We start from the raw sequence: 19,919 nt of genomic DNA, 5'->3' as shown, positions 1-19,919 counted from the left end.
CATTTGCTTTTTCTTGCACTTCTGTTCGGTTCATTTGATTCCTATCCTGTTTTGTTCGGTTCATTTCATTTCTTGACTATTTTAATTGGTTCATTAGCTTCCTTTTATGCTTTTGTTCAGTTCATTTGCTTTCTAGAGAGTTTTTATCAGTTCTTTAGCTTTCTTGTTCATTTTAATCGGTTCATTTGGCAAGAAATGGGTTTCCGTATGAGTTTTGGCTTTGTTGTTTATGATTTGGTGAGTTCTTGAATGAAAGAACATTGATCAAATTCTAGAAAAGTGTCTAATCATATTCCAACTCAAGTTGAATCCATAACATGTCTATGAAACATCGCTATCTTGTTATTGGAATCATATCAAGCGGTGATGTCAGGAGAGGCGCAAGAGGCAGATCAGGCCCTTGACGTTGACCTTGTCTTCACCAAGGCCGACCTTCGAGATGTCGTCCCCCACGAAAATGACTCTGTGGTGATCTGGGTAGTGACCGCAGGGAGAAAGGTACACCGTGTACTGGTGGACCAGGGGAGCTCGGCAAATGTGATGTTTTGGACGACCTTCAACAAGTTGCAGTTGTCCCCTGATCAATTGAGGCCTTACACTGGCTGTTTGTACGGCTTTGCAAGAGACCAGGTGGAGGTGCGTGGGCACCTAGAGCTGAGGACCACCTTCACAGATGGAGTCGTGTCTCGCACAGAGAACATAAGTTACCTCGTCGTTAACGCCCCCTCAGCCTATAACATGTTGTTGGGTAGACCCAGACTAAACAGGCTAAGGGCGGTGGCATCGACGAGGCACATGAAGATGAAGCTGCCTAACTTGGGAGGAAAGGTGATCACCATCAAGTCAGATCAGAAGGAGGCTAAGAGATGTTATGAGAATAGCCTCAAGACAAAGAGAGGGGTGTTCATGGTCACCACACGAGACCCAAGTGAAGAAGGGGTCGCCCGTGCAGAGATTGCTAGGGAGAGGCGACCCGAACCAGCAGGAGACGTCCTGGAGAGGAAGATTGGTGGCAATGTTAGAATGTATAGCTTTAAACTAGAGAGGGGGGGGGGGTGAATGGTTTAAAGAGGGTTTTCGAAAACTTTTAAGCCTTGAATGAAATTACTTCAAGAATATCTTGATGAAGAAACCAGTTTTTCAAAACACAAAGCACAAAGCACAACACCAGAAAAACAATCGGTTGTTTCACAGAAACAATCGGTTGTTTATACCAGTTTACAAATATAAAAACTGAATTTAAAGAGATTAAGGATAGAGAGAATGCACACAGAGGTTTATACTGGTTCACTCTAAACCCAGAGCTACATCCGGTCTTCTCAGAAACCACTGAGGAAATCCACTAAGCAATCAAACCTAGATCACTTACAACACAACCAAAGAAGTGACCTTGATCCCCTCAAGACACACACTTCTCTTGGTCAGCACAACAACACTAAGAATGTTGATCTTGATTCCCTCAAGAACACACAACACTTCTCAGCAACCACACAAGGTTCTTTCAAAAGATACAAAGGATTACACTTGTTACAGAACGAATCTGAAATCAATACAAGCAGAAAATCCTATCTCACACTCTCTAATCAAACTCAATCTCTAAGATATCTAAACTTTTTCTCTTAATAAAAAATCAGTGAAAAACTCAAATATGTTTTTCTGTATATATTCAAAGATGTTGTTTGTTATCAAATCTTAACAAACTATATATTGGATTTAAAGATTGGTCAAAGCATTAAAAACTGGAACTTAAACAGTTAGAAAAACATTTAATGCTTAGTCAAAGCACAAAACAGTTTTCTATTATGGTCCCGAAACAAACAATCGGTTGTTTCCACGAATCAATCGGTTGTTTTGGTTTTGACATCAATTCAACCATAAAAACAGTTTTCAACCTTTTCTAAAAACACTTAAGTATAAAACAATCGGTTGTTTCGACAAAACAATTGGTTGTTTTTCACTTAGTTTGAAAAACACTTTTCTTTTAAAAGGATTGAGAATGCCAATGCTTTGGATTCAATCAAGAGTGGATTATACATTAATTCTACCCCAGATCCTATCTAAAAGACAGCTCAGCAACAACAAGCACATGTAGCCTTTCATTATCCTTCAAAGGGTTTGGATTCTTCAAAGCTTGAACACACTTGGTTCAACAATATCTCCCTATTTAATGAAGACAAATCCCTGGTGCTTGTGTTAGATCTGATTGAATCTGAAGCAGTACCCGCAAAAATAGCATATATACAATCCAATGCTTCTTACAACAACAGGTTAGATTTTCACATATTGAAAGCATATTTTCAGATAAACAATCGGTTCTTTATACGAAACAATCGGTTGTTTTTATCAGCAGCAGCAGAAAACAGTTTTATATTAGAGATTTTAACAAAATTAGACAGTTTTAGAGAAAGATACACAAGAACCAATTAATTCTCCCCCTATTTGTCTTAGAAATAGACTCTAACAGATTTAGGAGAGATTATTTAGATCAAGGATACCTAACTCATTTCTTAGAAAGAAGAACCTCTCTTTTGGTAGAGGTTTGGTGAAGATATCAGCTAACTGCAGTTTTGTCTCCACAAACTTCACTTCACAGTCCCAATTGCTTACATGATCCCTGATGAAATGATGGCGTATCTCAATATGTTTGGTCCTTGAGTGCTGAATCTGATTTTTGGTAAGATTGATGGCACTTGTGTTGTCACACATTAAAGGAACTTTGCTGATTTGTAATCCAAAGTCTGCAAGTTGTTGTTTGAGCCATAGAATCTATGCACAACAACTTCCAGCAGCTATGTACTCAGCCTCAACAGTAGAGAGAGCAACACATGCTTGCTTCTTGCTATGCCATGAGATAAGGCTTGAACCAAGAAGGTGGCAAGTGTCACTTGTGCTCTTTCTATCTAGCTTGCAACCTGCAAAGTCAGAATCTGAATAACCAATTAAATGAATTAGAGAGTGAGAAGGATACCATAACCCAACAATTGATGTTCCTTTGAGATATTTCAGAATTCTTTTTGCAGCTTTGAAGTGTGACTCTTTAGGATTTGCTTGATATTTTGCACAAAGACACACCGCAAACATGATGTCCGGTCTACTAGCTGTTAAATATAGCAAAGAGCCAATCAATCCTCTATATTTGGTTTGATCTACTCCCTTTCCAGCAGCATCAGCATTCATGTAGCAGCTTGATGGCATTGGAGTGCTTGCTTCTTTGCAATTTTCCATTTCAAATTTCGTGAGAATCTCCTTGCAATACTTTGATTGACATAGAAAGATCCCATCCTTTGTTTTCTTAACCTGCAATCCAAGAAAGAAAGAAAATTCTCCCATCATAGACATTTCAAACTCACCTTTCATTGCAACCACAAATTCTTCACACAAACTATCTTGTGTAGCACCAAAGATGATGTCATCAACATAGATTTGCACAAGTATTATTTCTGAATTTGACTTTTTGATGAAGAGACTCTTGTCTACCATTCCCCTTTCATAACCATGAGATAGCTGAAAGTTACTAAGCCTCTCATGCCTTGGAGCTTGCTTCAGTCCATACAATGCCTTCTTCAACTTGAAGACATGGTTGGGATGTTGATGATCTTCAAAGCCCGGTGGTTGATCTACATACACTTCCTCATTGATGTAGCCATTCAAGAAGGCACTCTTGACATCCATTTGGAAGAGTTTGAAACCACTCATACAAGCAAAAGCCAACAGCAGCCTCAGAGCCTCCAACCTTGCAACAGGGGCAAAGGTTTCACCATAATCTATGTTCTTCTCTTGATTGTAGCCTTTGGCAACTAGCCTTGGTTTGTTCCTTGTGATCACACCATCTTCATCCAACTTGTTCCTGAACACCCACCTCGAACCTACAATGTTCATCTTAGCTGTTCTAGGGACAAGAAACCATACCTCATTCCTTGCAAATTGTTTCAACTCTTCATGCATAGCTTCAACCCACTTTTCATCCTTGAGAGTTTCATCAATTGACTTTGGTTCAATTTGTGAGACGAAAGTTGTGTGCCTGCAGAAGTTTGAGATGGAGCTACGTGTGGAGACACCTTCCTTTATCTGCCCTATGATGTTTTCTACTGACAGATCTCTAGGAATCCTCCACTCTTTGGGCAGCTCACTCTGTTCCAGAATTTCAATCGGTTGTTTCTGCGAATCAACCGGTTGTTTTTCTGCACAGATTTCCAGCTTCTCCAAACTAATGCTCTGTTCATCCTCTTCAGCACTGGTCTTCGGGATTTGGATGTTTCTGCGATCTACCTCATCAAAGACAACGTGAACTGACTCTTCTATAGTCATCAACCTCTTGTTGTAGATTCTGTATGCATGACTTGTGAGAGAATATCCTATGAAGATGCCAAGATCAGCTTTTTCACCAAACATCCCTAGGTTTTCCTTTCCATTGTTTAGAACGAAACAGTTGCAACCGAAAACTCTGAGATGATTGATGTTAGGCTTCCCTCCATTGAAGAGTTCATAAGGAGTCTTCTTCAGAATAGGCCTAATCAACACTCTATTCATCACATAACAAAAAGTGCTCACTGCATCAGCCCAAAAGTACTTAGGAGGAGATGATTCACTAAGCATTGTCCTTGCTAGCTCTTCAAGAGACCTGTTCTTCCTCTCTACCACACCATTCTGTTGTGGAGTTCTTGGAGCAGAGAAATTATGCAGAATCCCCATCTTTTCACAGAACTTGCTGAACTTCTCATTTTGGAATTCTCCTCCATGATCACTTCTAATAGAGCCTATGTTGTTGTTCTTTGTATTTTGCAATCTTCTTGCTAACTTCTTGAATGCAGAAAAGGCATCACTCTTTGATTCCAAGAAGAGAGTCCAAGTGAACCTAGAAAAATCATCAACAATAACAAGAGCATAGTAATTTCCACCAAGGCTCATAGTTCTTGAGGGTCCAAAAAGATCCATGTGAAGTAGCTCAAGAGGTTTTAAAGAAGAAACAACATTTTTTATTTTAAAAGAGCTTTTCACTTGTTTCCCTTTTTGGCAAGCTTCACAAATATGGTCCCTCTCAAATTTGAGATTTGGTAGCCCAATCACAAGATCCCTTGAAATTACTTGTTCAAGTGATTCATGTGAATATGAGCAATTCTTCTATGCCAAAGCCAATATTCATCTTACTTGGATAGAAGACAACCAATTGAACATGGTGAAGAGATATCTAGAAGATAAACATTATTTATTCTCTTACCTACCAACATTACCTCTTTGGTGTTCGGTAGACAAATTTCACATGTGTTTGTCTTGAACATCACTTGATATCCCTTGTCACACAGTTGGCTAATGCTCAACAGATTGTGCTTTAGTCCTTCTACATAGAGCACATCATGGATGACCAAGATGTCTTTGTCTCCTATGGATCCTCTCCCAAGAATCCTTCCCTTGTTGTAGTCCCCATAGGTAACATGCCCTTCTTGCTTAAAGGAGATGCTCAGGAACTTTGATTTGTCCCCAGTCATGTGTTTGGAGCATCCACTGTCCAAGTACCATTGTTGCTTGCTCTCCTCCAAGTTATCCTACAAAGAAGATTTTCAAGTACAAAGATTTGGTCCCCTTATGAATGTGGGTCCATTTGGTTTACATTCATCAATTAAACCTTTACTGCACTTAGGAATCCAATTCATAAAGCCCCTAGGAACAACATATTTTCTGATTTTACAGAACCTCACAGAATGGTCTCTTTTCATGCAGTAGAAGCATGTAACAACCGATTGTTTCGATGGTCCAATCGGTTGTTTTTTTGGCATTTTCGAAAATGACTTTGAAAATCTATCTTGCTTGTTTTGTGGGTTAAAGCCCAATCCAGCTTTTCCAAAAACACAATTTTGAGATGCCAATACATTCTCAAAGTTCGATTGACCTTTAGAAAGCTTATCCACAGTTTTAACAAGATAGTGGACCTTCTTTTCAAGATTTTCGCAATTTTCACAAACAAGAGTATCACACTTGCAAGAGGAGTTTTTGTAAACAATTTCAAGGTTTTCAAAATCTGTTTTTGAATTTTCTTATTCTTCTTCTTGTGATTTTACTTTGTTTTCAAGCCAGCTATTCATTCTTTTTAACCGATTGTTCAAGAGGGCCAATCGGTTGGCTTTTTCATGCGTTTCTTGAAATGCTTGAAGCAATTGACCATAATTTTCAGAGTTTGAGGAGTTAGATGAACTTACAATACTTTAGTCATCTTCCTTTCTGGCCATGAAGCAGAGGTTGAGGCTTTTCTTGTTTTGCCTTCTTTTCCTTCTTGCTTGACTCTTTGACCTTGCCTCCTTTGGTTCATTGTTTCTATGAGTAGCCTTGAGTGTGTCCCACATCTCTTTAGCAGTTTTTCATTTTGATACCCCGAAAAACTCATTAGTATCTAGTGCAAAAGCTATTATGTTTTGAGCAGCACAATCAAGCTTGGCCATTTTACATTCATCATTGGTCCATTGAGACCAAGGTTTTGCAATTGAAGAACCATTCTTCTTAAACTTTGGAATGTAAGGACCATTCTCAATTGAATCCCAAATTCCTTGATCAATAGATTCCACAAAGATTTTCATTCTGCCCTCCCAATACTTGTAATTCATTCCACTGAATAAAGGTGGTTTGTAGATTAAAGCACCTTCCTCAAAAGATTGTTTTCCAGCCATAGAAAAAACATTTTTGGATCAACTTGAATAACTTTCAAGAACCAAGCTCTTGATGCCAATTGTTAGAATGTATGGCTTTAAACTAGAGGGGGGTGAATGGTTTAAAGAGGGTTTTCGAAAACTTTTAAGCCTTGAATGAAATTACTTCGAGAATATCTTGATGAAGAAACCAGTTTTTCAAAACACAAAGCAAAAAGCACAGCACCAGAAAAAAAATCGGTTGTTTCACAGAAACAATCGGTTGTTTATACCAGTTTACAAATATAAAAACTGAATTTAAAGAGATTAAGGATAGAGAGAATGCACACAGAGGTTTATACTGGTTCACTCTAAACCCAGAGCTACATCCGGTCTTCTCAGAAACCACTGAGGAAATCCACTAAGCAATCAAACCTAGATCACTTACAACACAACCAAAGAAGTGACCTTGATCCCCTCAAGACACACACTTCTCTTGGACAGCACAACAACACTAAGAATGCTGATTTTGATCCCCTCAAGAACACACAGCACTTCTCAGCAACCACACAAGGTTCTTTCAAAAGATACAAAGGATTACACTTGTTACAAAACGATTCTGAAATCAATACAAGCAGAAAATCCTATCTCACACTCTTTGATCAAACTCAATCTCTAAGCAATCTCAACTTTTTCTCTTAATAAAAAATCAGTGAAAAACTCAAATTTGTTTTTCTGTATATATTCAAAGATGTTGTTTGTTATCAAATCTTAACAAACTATATATTGCATTTAAAGATTGGTCAAAGCATTAAAAAATGGAACTTACACAGTTAGAAAAACATTTAATGCTCACTCAAAGCACAAAATAGTTTTCTATTATGGTCCCAAAACAAACAATCGGTTGTTTCCACGAATCAATCGGTTGTTTTGGTTTTGACATCAAGTGAACCATAAAAACAGTTTTCAACCTTTTCTAAAAACACTTAAGTATAAAACAATCGGTTGTTTTTCACTTAGTTTGAAAAACACTTTTCTTTTAATAGGATTGAGAATGCCTATGCTTTGGATTCAATCAAGAGTGGATTATACATTAATTCTACCCCAGATCCTATCTAAAAGACAGCTCAGCAACAATAAACACATGTAGCCTTTCATCATCCTTCAAAGAGTTTGGATTCTTCAAAGCTTGAACACACTTGGTTCAACAGGCAAAACGTTCAAACTTGGCAAATAACTAGGCCAAGCGGCACAGAACCAGATTGTCGAGGTCATAGCACGACATCTGAATTCCTTCGCATGGTCCGTCTCGAACATGCAAGGCATAGACCCAGAGTTCCTATGTCATCGCCTCACCATGGACCCCCAGGTCAGGCCTGTCCGCCAGAGAAGAAGAAAATTCAACGAGGAGAGGCGGCAGGTCATAAAAGAAGAGACGAATAAGCTGTTGAGCGATGGCCACATAAGGGAGATCTAGTACCCTGAGTGGTTGGCAAACGTGGTCCTGGTGAAGAAGGCCAACGGGAAGTGGAGGATGTGCATGGACTTCACGGACCTCAACAAAGCCTGCCCGAAGGACTTCTATCCTCTACCAAGCATTGCGCCTTGGTGGACAGTGCCTCGGGCTACAGGATGCTCAGCTTCCTGGATGCTTTTTTTGGGTACAACCAGATTAAGATGCATCCCAGAGACGAATGCAAGACATCATTCATGACAGAGTTATTTTGCTACTGTTACATAGTGATGTCCTTTGGGCTGAAGAATGCAGGCGGCACCTACTAGAGGTTGATGGACAAAGTGCTCGCGCCCATGATAGGGAGAAATGTGCAAGCTTATGTGGATGACATGGTGGTGACCTCACAGGTAAAGGATCAGCATGTCGCTAATCTAGAAGAGCTATTTACAACAATAGCTAAGTATAGAATGAAGTTGAACCCCGAGAAGTGCGTGTTTGGGGTGGAAGCGTGTAAGTTCTTGGGTTTCCTACTCACCGAGTGTGGGATAGAGGTTAATTCCAAGAAGTGCGCTACAATACTCGCGATGAGAAACCCGATCTCGGTGAAGAAGGTGCAGCAGTTTACAGGAAGAATGGCCGCTCTATGTAGATTTGTATCAACTAGAGGAGACAAGGGTCACCCTTACTTCCAGTGCCTGAGGAGGAACAACAGGTTCATCTGGACCAGGGAGTGCAAGGAGGCGTTTCTCAAGCTGAAGGAGTACCTGGCCAATCCCCCAGTGTTGTGCAAGCCACAACTGAGTACTCCGCTCCGCCTGTACTTCGCAGTGACAGAACGAACGATCAGTTCAGTCCTTGTGCAGGAACAGGACCAAGTGCAAAAGCCTATATACGTTGTGAGCAAAGTATTGCAAGGGCTAAAAGTAAGATACCAGGCCCTGGAGAAGGCAGCCTTAGCAGTGGTGTTTTCAGCAAGGAGACTTCACCACTATTTCCAAAGTTTCACCGTGGTGGTGACGACAAACCTGCCTATCCGCAAAGTCCTGTAGAAGCCGGATGTGGCAGGGAGAATGGTACGTTGGGCAGTGGAGCTGTCAGAGTTCGATGTCCAGTATGAGCCCAGAGGCCCTATCAAGGGCCAAGTTTATGCAGATTTTGTGGTAGAGCTCTCCGCGGCAGATGCACACCAAGAGGAAGCCAACTTCTGGTGGCTGCTCTCTGTAGATGGGTCCTCTAACCAGCAAGGTAGTGGAGTGGGAGTCATCTTGGAGGGACCGAACGGGTTATTGATTGAGCAGGCCCTACGGGCCTTCAAGGCCAACAACAATCAGGTGGAATATGAAGCCCTCATTGTTGGCATGCTATTAGCCGAGGAGATGGGTGCGCAGAGTCTGTTGGCGAAGAGTGACTCCCTATTAGTCACAGGTCAGGTGATAGGAGAATACCAGGCCAAGGACCCGCATATGGCCGTGTACCTAGGGTACGTCCAAGTTCTGAAGGGCTCGTTCTCGGTGTTTGAGCTTGTACACGTTCTGATGGAGGAAGGCCCAAGCTCACCACAATATGAAAGCCAAGCTTCCAAGACCAAGACCGTCTAGCCTTCCAAAAGGAGCGTCTAGCCTCACAAGGAGCGTCTAGCCTCACAAAGGGAGCGTCTAGCCATGATGAGGAGCGTCTAGGCCAAGGCTACATGAGGAGCATCTATGAAGAGTCCTAGACCGTCTAGCTTCACACACACAAGGGCCAAAGCTACGGTTTGGGAGAGAAGAGGCTTTGTTGCATAAAAGGCCCATTAGGGGTACTTAGTAAAATAGGTAGTGTAGAAAGAACTTTGTGAAGGAAACCTTCTAGAACCTAGGGTTGTGTGGCCGGTCATTGCATGGCACATGGCTTAGAATTTAGATTTAACTTTGGTTTTCTTTTCCTTAGAAATGTAGCTTAACATTTAAGCCCAAATAGCCTATAAATAGGAAGGCTATCTCTTTGTATTTGACAAGTTTATTTGAGTATTGTTATGCTGCCCATTTTGTTCACTAGCTATACTTCTCCTAGAAATCTAGGCTATAAACTTCACTTCCTTCACCTTTCTTCATAGAGCTGGCCGAACCTCTCTAATTCATACTCATCATGCACCTTCAAAGCCATCACAACTCCTAGGAGGGCTTTGTTTCACTCACCCATTGCTTCCGCATCCATTTTACTACTTTGATTCAAGAAGAACACATGAAATGCCATCATTTGGTATCATGAGCTATTGGTTCTTCAAGATGAGTAGCTTGTCTTTTTAATTTCAGTTCTTCTTTATTTTCATCTTTGTCATTTCAATTCCTTACTTGTCTTGCTGTTTTTATATTTTAATTTGTTCTTGGTGTGCTTTGTGGAAGATCCAACCCAAGCACTCTTGTTCATTTGATCTTGAACAAGTTCTTGTGCAATTTGTGATAGGATTCCATACACCTTTGTGTTGCTATTTTTGTTTTAGGCTTTGAGTCTTTATTGCTTCCATTATTTTGCTTCATATTATGCTTTGAGTCTTTAAATTTCTGAATCTATACATGTTTTGTCAAGTCATGTTCATCCATATTGTCATCAATTCTTAGTAGTCCTATTTTTTGGCTTGATTGTTTCTTGTTTTGGGTCTCTTTATATTGCTTTAATCTGCTGTTATTTTGATCCTTTGGTGCTTTTTATTTTTAGTTTGAGTTCATAATTGTGTCTTAGTTCATACACAATTTCCTTTCTCACATTTTCCATTGTGTTAATTTTGGTTATCTTGCTGTTTTCTTCCAGTTTTCCAGATTTCCCCTGTATCACCTCTCTGTTCTGGGCTGTTTTGTTTAACAAAATTTTTCTACCCATAGGAAAATTCTGAATTTCTGGAAAATGCAAGTTTAAGGTGTTATAGAAAAGACAAAAAAAGAATGAGGTCAAAAGGAGCAACAGAAAAAAAATGATAAATCTCACAAAATCAGAGTGCGAATCTTGAGCGTCACAGCTGGCCTAACTGCACACCAAATTTGCAAAAATTATTAAAAAAAAATGGTGCATGCGTTTTAGGTGATTCCAAAGCCAAAATTTAGCTAAGATCCTGAATTTTTCTGTATCCAAATTTCAGAAACAAATTTTACAATTACAGCTCAGCATAAATCGGGGAACAAAACTGTTTTCTGGCCCACAACATTTTCCAGTGGTGCTGTTTTTTTATTTGGTCATCTAATCTAGTGCTTTTCTTTAGGAATTCCTTTTGTGTGCCAACTTTTATTGAGTACCTTTAATTGTTTGCTTTAATTCCTTGAATCTCTTTCTAAGTTGTCATATTATAAATCCTTTTGGTGGTACTGTTTTCTTTCAATTAAATTTGTTTCTTGCTTTTGTGGGTGCTGGAAATTAATTCTCTCTTGGTGCTTATGTGCATGGAATTTGACTTGATTTAAGGTTAAGCTCTTGTGAATAGGTGCTGGAAATTGGAGAATTAAAGCCAACTTTCTAAGGAGGAGTCAAGCTAAGGCCGAAACAAGCTTCTTGAAACAAACACTACAAACACCTAGAAGATCAACAATCAAGACAACAAAGAAATTGCACTAACCAAAAAGAGGAACAACAAAGGGGGTTTTCTTATCTCCTTTACAACTTGGTTTATTGTTAATTACCTCTTTTAAATTACGTTTTAGACGGTGAGTGTGTCTTCAAGGGCTCAAAGTGTCCAAGAAGCCTCACCTAGGGCCGAATAGCATAGTTATTTTGCTTAGTAATTTGTTGCTTGTTTGAACTTGTATTTCTTTTGTTTTGGTAGAAACGTTTTGCATGTTTAGTATTGTTTAATTTTGTGCTATACCGACTAGTTTGCTGCATATCTAGCTTACATAGTTTTCTTGCTTTTTGATTTCTCAACTTCTTGTGTTCTAAGTGTTCTACTAAGAGAAAATTTTGTGTGAAGTCATTGGAGGAAAAGTTTTTGGCAAGGAAAAGGCTTGGTACTTAAGTAGTCCATTGTGACTCACCTCCCTTACCTGGAAAACTCCCTTCTCTAACTTTCCTAAACTTTCTCCAAGTAAAACACCTATAATACACAAAGTTTTAGCCATGTCTTCTTCTTCTCATTCTCCAAAGTCTATGGAAAGTGAAGTAAAATCTTTGAAAACCCTTTTAAAAGAGGTATCCCAAGCGGTACAATTAATCTCTTTTAGACAATTGGAGAATGAAAACAAAATTAATGAGTTGGCTAGAGCTCAAGAAGAGAAATCCCAAAAATCTCAAAAATCCAAAAAAACGCTTACTCATGCATCTCAAAGTATTGAGTCTCTAGGGGAGGGCAGCCGTAGAATCAATGATTATTACCAACCACCCCCTAGAAGAACTAGACAAAGGGAGCAAGAGAGTCCAAAGGAAGTAAGGGTAGACCTACCCCATTTCTATGGTAAGGAAGACGTAGAGGCCTACCTAGATTGGGAGATGAAAGTAGAGCAACTCTTTGCTTGCCATAGGGTGAGTGAAGAGAGGAAGGTACCCTTAGCAACCCTTAGTTTCCAAAGCAATGCCATGTATTGGTGGACCTCTCTAGAGAGAGACCGACGTCTTCATAGGGAGCCTTCCATAGAATATTGGAATGACCTTAGGGGAGCCCTAAGACGTCGTCACATACCTTCCTACTACCATAGGGAGTTGATGGACAAGCTCCAAAGACTCCAACAAAAGAACTTAAGTGTGGAAGAGTATAGGCAGAAAATGGAGCTCTACATGATGAGAGCATCCATTAGAGAGGAAGAAACCACCACCATATCTAGGTTTCTAAGTGGGCTCAACCTTGAGATAAGGGATCGAGTAGAACTATTACCCTACCAAGACTTGAATGATTTGGTTCAACTTTGCATTAAAGTTGAACAACAAAATTTGCGCAAAACTTCAAGTCAAAGGGTGGGTTCTTACTCCAACTCTTATCCAAAGAAAGACTTTAAAAGGGAGGGTAGTACACCTAGAGACGAATCCAAAGAGACTACCAAACCCTTAGTGAAAGATGCCTCCACCCCATACATCCGTACTAGGGACACCAAATGTTTTAAATGTTTTGGAAGAGGGCATGTGCAAGCACAATGTCCAAACCAAAGAGTTTTGTTTTTAAAAGGAGAAAATGAATACACAAGTGGTGAAGATGAACCTAGTACCCAAGAAAAAGGGGAAGGAGAAAGGATAAATCCTTTGGAGGGGGACTTATTGATGATTCAAAGAATCCTCCACAATCAACCTAGTGCATCCATTGAAACACAACGAGAGAACATTTTTCATACTAGATGCAATGTTTTAGAAAATATATGCTCTCTTATTGTGGATGGTGGGTCATGTTGCAATTGTTGTAGCACTAGATTGATTGAAAAATTAAAACTACAAGTAGTTCCTCATCCAAAACCTTACAATTTACAATGGATCAATGAGGATGGAGAACTACGTGTAGACAAACAAGTGGAGATCGAGTTTTCTATAGGCAACTACAAAGACAATGTTTTATGTGATGTAGTACCTATGGAAGCTTGCCACATCTTATTAGGTAGACCATGGCAATTTGATAAGAAAACCACGCATAATGGTCTAACTAACGAGATTTCTTTCATCCACAAGCATAAAAGGTTTGTACTTAGCCCTTTACCACATTCCCAAGTGGTAAAAGACCAAATACAAATGAAACACAAAAGGGATGAAGAAAAAATAGAAAAAGAAAAAAAATTTGGGAAACAAAAGGCGTGGGAGAATAGTGTTCCTTCCCACAAGGTCATTCAACAAGTCAAGCATATTGAAAATACCTTTACAAACATGCTTCTTGTTGAACAACCTAGCCTTTCCTTTTGTAAAGGAACACTTGCAAGCATGAACACAAAAGAAAAGTCCTTACAAGAAGCTTGCATAGATCAAGAAGGAGAACTCATGGGACAAAAGAAAGTTGATCAAACGCTAGAGCTTTTAAGAGGAAAACTTTTGTCACCTATGAGAAAAGAGGTTCAAAGACATTACTTTAAGTACAACTCATGTTTTCAAACTACACCTAAAGTAAAGTCTCATGAACTCTATACTCCTTCACCTTTTGCAAATGATCCTTGGAAAGATACAAATTTCATTTTAAAACTTCCTAGGACAACAAAAGGTTTTAATTCAATCTTCATGGTTATGGATAAACTCTTCTCTAGAGAAGTGATACATCTTCATGGTTTATTTTCAAGCATAGTATTGAATAGAGCTCCAACTTTCGCAAACCATGATTTGAGGATTTCCTTTGGAAAACTTGCAACTAAGTTGCACACTTTAAATGCTTATCATCCTCAAACGCATGGTCCAAATATTTTTGAAAATATAGCTCTTTCTATTATGCCTAGAATAGTCATGAAGTGCACACACAATTTTAGAGATGAGCAAACATACCATCAAGAAGTTCACAAAACTACTTCTACTTTTAAAGTTATGTGTGTGCTCAATCATCTTTCTTCTTTTAAGTTGTTACCATCTCCTATAGGATTTATGCCTCAAGAGAACGTAACCACAAGTGACCATTTTAAAATGCAAAAGATGATTAGAGGCCACACACAACCCTTAAAAGAGAAATCTTGTCCAAGGTTGCCAACACCAAAGGACAAACAACAATGGCAACCTAGTAAAATTAATTCGCAAACTAACACCTATGCTTTATTTGATTATTTCTATAGGTGGGCATTTGATCCAGGAGGACAAGCTTTGAAGAAACAAGATGCTGCTATCCGAGATCAAGCCTGACGATCTGAGGATAGATCTTCTCAAAAGAAGGAGGAGATGATGGACACCATCCAGCCACAACCATTCCCCTAAGCAAAAGCATTGGATTTGAGGACAAATCCTTTTCAAGAGGGAGGGGATGATGGAGGAAGGCCCAAGCTCACCACAATATGAAAGCCAAGCTTCCAAGACCAAGACCGTCTAGCCTTCCAAAAGGAGCGTCTAGCCTCACAAGGAGCGTCTAGCCTCACAAAGGGAGCGTCTAGCCATGATGAGGAGCGTCTAGGCCAAGGCTACATGAGGAGCATCTATGAAGAGTCCTAGACCGTCTAGCTTCACACACACAAGGGCCAAAGCTACGGTTTGGGAGAGAAGAGGCTTTGTTGCATAAAAGGCCCATTAGGGGTACTTAGTAAAATAGGTAGTGTAGAAAGAACTTTGTGAAGGAAACCTTCTAGAACCTAGGGTTGTGTGGCCGGTCATTGCATGGCACATGGCTTAGAATTTAGATTTAACTTTGGTTTTCTTTTCCTTAGAAATGTAGCTTAACATTTAAGCCCAAATAGCCTATAAATAGGAAGGCTATCTCTTTGTATTTGACAAGTTTATTTGAGTATTGTTATGCTGCCCATTTTGTGCACTAGCTATACTTCTCCTAGAAATCTAGGCTATAAACTTCACTTCCTTCACCTTTCTTCATAGAGCTGGCCGAACCTCTCTAATTCATACTCATCATGCACCTTCAAAGCCATCACAACTCCTAGGAGGGCTTTGTTTCACTCACCCATTGCTTCCGCATCCATTTTACTACTTTGATTCAAGAAGAACACATGAAATGCCATCACGTTCCTAGAGAGCAGAATGCCCAAGTAGACTTGCTAGTTAAGCTCGCCAGTTCAGGCGAGGGGGCAGACAGAGGACGGTCATATAGGAAACCCTGAAGACACCTCGAACCTTCACAACAGATAATCTGGTGGGGGTCCACCAGGTCAACACATCGAGGGGAGGGGTGAGGAGTCATCGTTCGTTGACTCAAGAGATACTGAAAACTCCCAGGGTAAGCACATATCCAACCCTGAGGGAAGAATCATTGCAGGTCTACCTAGTCGAAGGAGGAGAAACATGGATGACGCCCTACAAGCGATACCTGGCCGATGGGATACTCCCGTTGGAACCCACAGAAGCCAGAAAAATAAAGAAAAATTCAGCCAAGTACACTCTCATCGATGGAGAGTTGTTCAGACATGGGTTCACCCACCCAATCATGGTATGTGTAAGCAGAGACCAATGTGCACATATAATGGCAGTGCTCCACGAAGGGATATGTGGGCGTTACATCGATGGACGATCTCTAGCATCAAAGGCCATTTATGCGGGATATTATTGGCCAATCGTAAGGGAAGACTGCACGAGGTACGCATAGCAGTGCAAGGAGTGTCAGCAACATGCTGACTGGCACAAGGCGCCACCGGAAGAGCTCAGGTCGATTTACAGCCCCTGGCCATTTCATACCTGGGGAATCGATATCCTGAGACCCTTTCCCTTGGTGATAAGGCATATGAAGTACCTCGTGGTCGCCATAGAGTACTTCACGAACTGGATAGAGGCTGAGCTAGTGACGCAGATCACGACCCACAAGATCCAACACTTCGTGTGGAAGAATATAGTGTGCCACTTCGGGGTACCGAAGCGTTTGGTGTCCGATAATGGCACACAGTTTTCAAGCCAACATCTGCGCAAGTTATGCACAAAAGTTGGAATAAAGCAGGTGTTCGCATCAGTCGAGCACCCCTAGATGAATGGGCAGGTCAAGTCTACCAACAGAGTGTTGCTCAGAAGTCTGAAGAGAAGGCTCGAGAAGGCCAAAGGAACCTGGGCAAAGGAGGTTCGTAGAATCGTGTGGGCTTACCACACCACTCCCTAGTCCACCACCAGAGAGACACCCTTCAGCTTGGTGTATGGGTCGGACGCGATGATTCCCGTGGAGATCCAGGAGAGCTCGCCATACTTCCAGAACTTCGTGGCTGAAGAATCCAACGAAGAAAGAAAGGTGAACCTGGACCTACTGGATGAAGTCAGGAAGGAAGCAAGAATTAAAGCTGAAGCTTTGAAGAGAAGGGTGAAGTACAAGCACAGCTCAAAGTTGAAGCCTTGCCAGTTCCAGGTCGCCGACCTGGTGATGCGGAAGGCCCACCCACATCAGCTAGAGAACAAGTTGTCCCCCAAGTGGACTGGTCCTTTCAGAGTGACAGAGGCCCTTGGGAATGGGGCATACAAGCTTGAGACGTCGGAGGGAGGCGCGATTCCTCGTACATGGAATGCGACCAACCTCAAGTTTTATTTCAGTTGAACTTTAGCATTGTACATAGTTCTTAGGGGACGCTTTTTTCCCTTACAAGGGTTTTTTAATGAGGTCACCCAATAAATTTCGATTGAAGTATATTCTCGATTGTTTGTACAATTCAGTTACGAACCCGTTTACTTGCGTTAGAGGTCTCGAGAGCGGGAAAGGTAGGTTCGCAGAGAACATCTCCCCTCGAGTGAGAACGCCAAGAATGAACGAAATGGTTCACCATAGAAATCCTCCTTCACCTTTAAGCGAAGACGAGGTTAGTTACAAACCGTTCGCTTGGGTTAGAAGTCTCGAGAGCGGGAAGGATAGGTTCGCAGAGAACACCTCCCCCTCGAGTGAGAACACTAAGAAGGAACAAGTATGGTTCACTAGTGAAATCCTCTCCCGCCTTTGAGTGGAGATGAGGTCAGTCATAAGCTGTTCCCTTGGGTTAGAGGTCTCGAGAACGGGAAAGGTAGGCTCGCAGAACACCTCCCCCTCGAGTGAGAACGCCAAGGTTGAACAACGCAGTTTACAGTTAAATCCTCCCCTAACTTTAAGCAATGGAGATGTTAGTTAAGAGCCTTCCCCATGGGTTAGAAGTCTCAAGGGTGGGCAAGATGGTTCGTAGATAACGCTTCCCTCCCCCTTTGAGTGAGAACACCAGGGGAAAGAAGCAAGGTTCACCAATTACATCCTCCCTTGACTTTGTATAGCAAGGGCGAGGTCAGCAATGAGTTTATCCTCGGGCTAGAAGTCTCGAGACGGGGCAGGACGGTTCGGAGAGAACACCTCCCTCTCTCGAATGAGAGCACCGTAATGGAGACAGTGCAGCCTAGAAAGTGAACCCTTCCCAAGCCCATGGCGGACAGATTGGGGACAGAAACGAACTTCCCCTTGGGTTAGAAGACTCGAGGCGAGATGACGCGGAGTGCGCCTCTCTCTGGAGTGGAAACGCCAAGGTGAGGACAGCACGACTCACTAGCAGCGTCAGTAAAGTGTTTCATTGCTCAGCAAGATAGGAGCGAAGTCAGTTAGGAGGTTTCCCTTTTCCATGCCTTATGAAGAAGGCTCGAAGAATGAGTAGCGAAGGTTCCCTCTCCCTTGTGTTACGAAGGTGAGGTTAGTTAAAGGCTCGTACGCACACCTTCGCTGCCTAAGAGAGAAAGAGAGGTAGGGCGGAGGTGGGTAGGTGTGCTACCTAGAGTATGAATGGTCGTTAGGAGCGTTGTTAGCAGATAGTTAGCGTAAGGCACAACCTTGAATGATCAAAGTCAGAGAACGCGAGTTAAAGCGAGATAAACGTATAACATTCAACAGGTTAAGATCAAAAAGACAGTTCAAGCAATTGATGAGAGGCGAAAGTTATACTTTTTGTAGAAAAGGAGTGAGAGCGTTCGAAGAAGAAGCTGAAGCAATCGAAAGAGTTTTCTGAGAGTGATGGAACAGTGATCGAAGCGCGCGTTTTTGAATGCCCAACGTAAACAAAGAAGCACAAGCAACGTTAAGTCCTGGCCGTTGATCAAGACACGTGTGTGCAAATTAAAACGGGCACTGAGAAGTGTCACTTCGGTGCACTGTTCACGTCCCGTCACACAGAGCCACGTAGGTCGCCAGGGGCAAGGACTTAGTCTCTTCGCTGAACAAGTTACAGCTCGAGACAGGGGGCTTGAGTACCGACCAGTCCTCGGACGTCGTTGACTGTTGGTAGACGCGGGGCCACGTAAGCTGGGTCCCATGAGCGACATGGGCCAGTGCTTTGCAGACGGCACGCGCGGGATGTCGAGGAGTGGTCAGGCGTCGGTCATCAGGATGTGCTGACGTGTCCTCGGACATCGGCGAGTCAAACAGCGGAGCTGGGCCACGAGAGGTGGATCCTAGACAACACACCAGTTACTCGTAGGAAGAAGCCTAAATCACGAGGGGTCCATGCATGTGGTGTGAATGATGCGTTCAGGCGTAGCACAAGTAAAGAGACACTGGAAGAACTAAGGCCCGTGAGGGTTACATTCCAGGGGTAAGCTGCATGCATGGCACGTGAACAACGAGGGCACTCCCAGGACGATGGCCCCAAAGATTAGGTGCACAAGTTGGTTCCCAGGTGGTCATCCCGTCAGAGGTTGCACTCCAATAAGGGAGCTTACGCGCTAGATTGCCCTAAGAGTGGCTGATAGCGGCACTAGGGCACACCCTCAGTAACCCTAATTGCGGTTAGCGAAAACAGTGGAACAGAGTATATAAAGGGTACGCAACATTTACGCGAATACACACACACACAGATTACACAGAGCTTTTCGGCTAAGTGTTTTTGTGTTTCCTAGCCCCAGTACTGACTTGAGCGTCGGAGTGCAAACGACCTCTAGGGCGCCCTTTGTCTTTGCATTTTTAGGTGTTTGATCGAAGAAAGGCACAAACAAAGGCAGAGATAATTGGGCGTGTGATCAGTGTAGACGTACGAAGGTAATCAAGTCAACCGGCAGGAACAGTATCTAAAATTGGTTTCTATTTCATGATTTTCTTGTAGTGATCCTATACTAGACTATCTTCATCTCTTAAACCGTCTAATGCCTCTTCAACTCTCTTTGACCGTTTATTGCTCTCTATCAACATATTTTATGGTTTTAATCCTTTAAGCTCAACTCTTTCCAATCTTCATTATCCTAATTTCTTTGTTATAGTTCCATAGGTCAAAGGTCAACTTGCAAATATTCCTTCAAAAATCATAAACAACGAATCAGATAGTCACTGGTGCAGAAAGGTTAAAAGACGACGACTATTT

At 41.6% G+C, this 19,919-nt stretch overlaps 3 protein-coding genes across 3 annotated transcripts; all 3 read left to right on the top strand.

Moving 5' to 3' along the window:
• Nucleotides 1-366: 366 nt before the first annotated feature.
• Nucleotides 367-1,059, top strand: LOC137824890 (uncharacterized). The gene has a single exon (XM_068630568.1). It carries the CDS (start codon nt 367-369, stop codon nt 1,057-1,059), a length of 693 nt encoding a protein of 230 aa, XP_068486669.1.
• An 8,084-nt stretch (nt 1,060-9,143) lies between these two features.
• LOC137824889 (uncharacterized) lies at nt 9,144-9,671 on the top strand. Its single transcript, XM_068630567.1, has one exon. The coding sequence runs from the start codon at nt 9,144-9,146 to the stop codon at nt 9,669-9,671; it is 528 nt and encodes a 175-aa protein (XP_068486668.1).
• Nucleotides 9,672-16,780: 7,109 nt separating this feature from the next.
• LOC137824887 (uncharacterized) lies at nt 16,781-17,158 on the top strand. The gene has a single exon (XM_068630566.1). The coding sequence runs from the start codon at nt 16,781-16,783 to the stop codon at nt 17,156-17,158; it is 378 nt and encodes a 125-aa protein (XP_068486667.1).
• The last annotated feature ends 2,761 nt before the right edge of the window (nt 17,159-19,919 follow it).

This window comes from Phaseolus vulgaris, chromosome 8, assembly GCF_000499845.2.
Source record: "Phaseolus vulgaris cultivar G19833 chromosome 8, P. vulgaris v2.0, whole genome shotgun sequence".
NCBI lineage: Eukaryota > Viridiplantae > Streptophyta > Magnoliopsida > Fabales > Fabaceae > Phaseolus > Phaseolus vulgaris.
Note: the sequence above shows the minus strand (reverse complement) of the source record. Positions and strands in the feature narration are given on the sequence as shown.

Coding starts and splice junctions, on each gene's coding strand:
- LOC137824890 (XM_068630568.1), top strand. CDS start 367: ATGTCAGGAGAGGCGCAAGAGGCAGATCAGGCCCTTGACGTTGACCTT.
- LOC137824887 (XM_068630566.1), top strand. CDS start 16,781: ATGATTCCCGTGGAGATCCAGGAGAGCTCGCCATACTTCCAGAACTTC.
- LOC137824889 (XM_068630567.1), top strand. CDS start 9,144: ATGGTACGTTGGGCAGTGGAGCTGTCAGAGTTCGATGTCCAGTATGAG.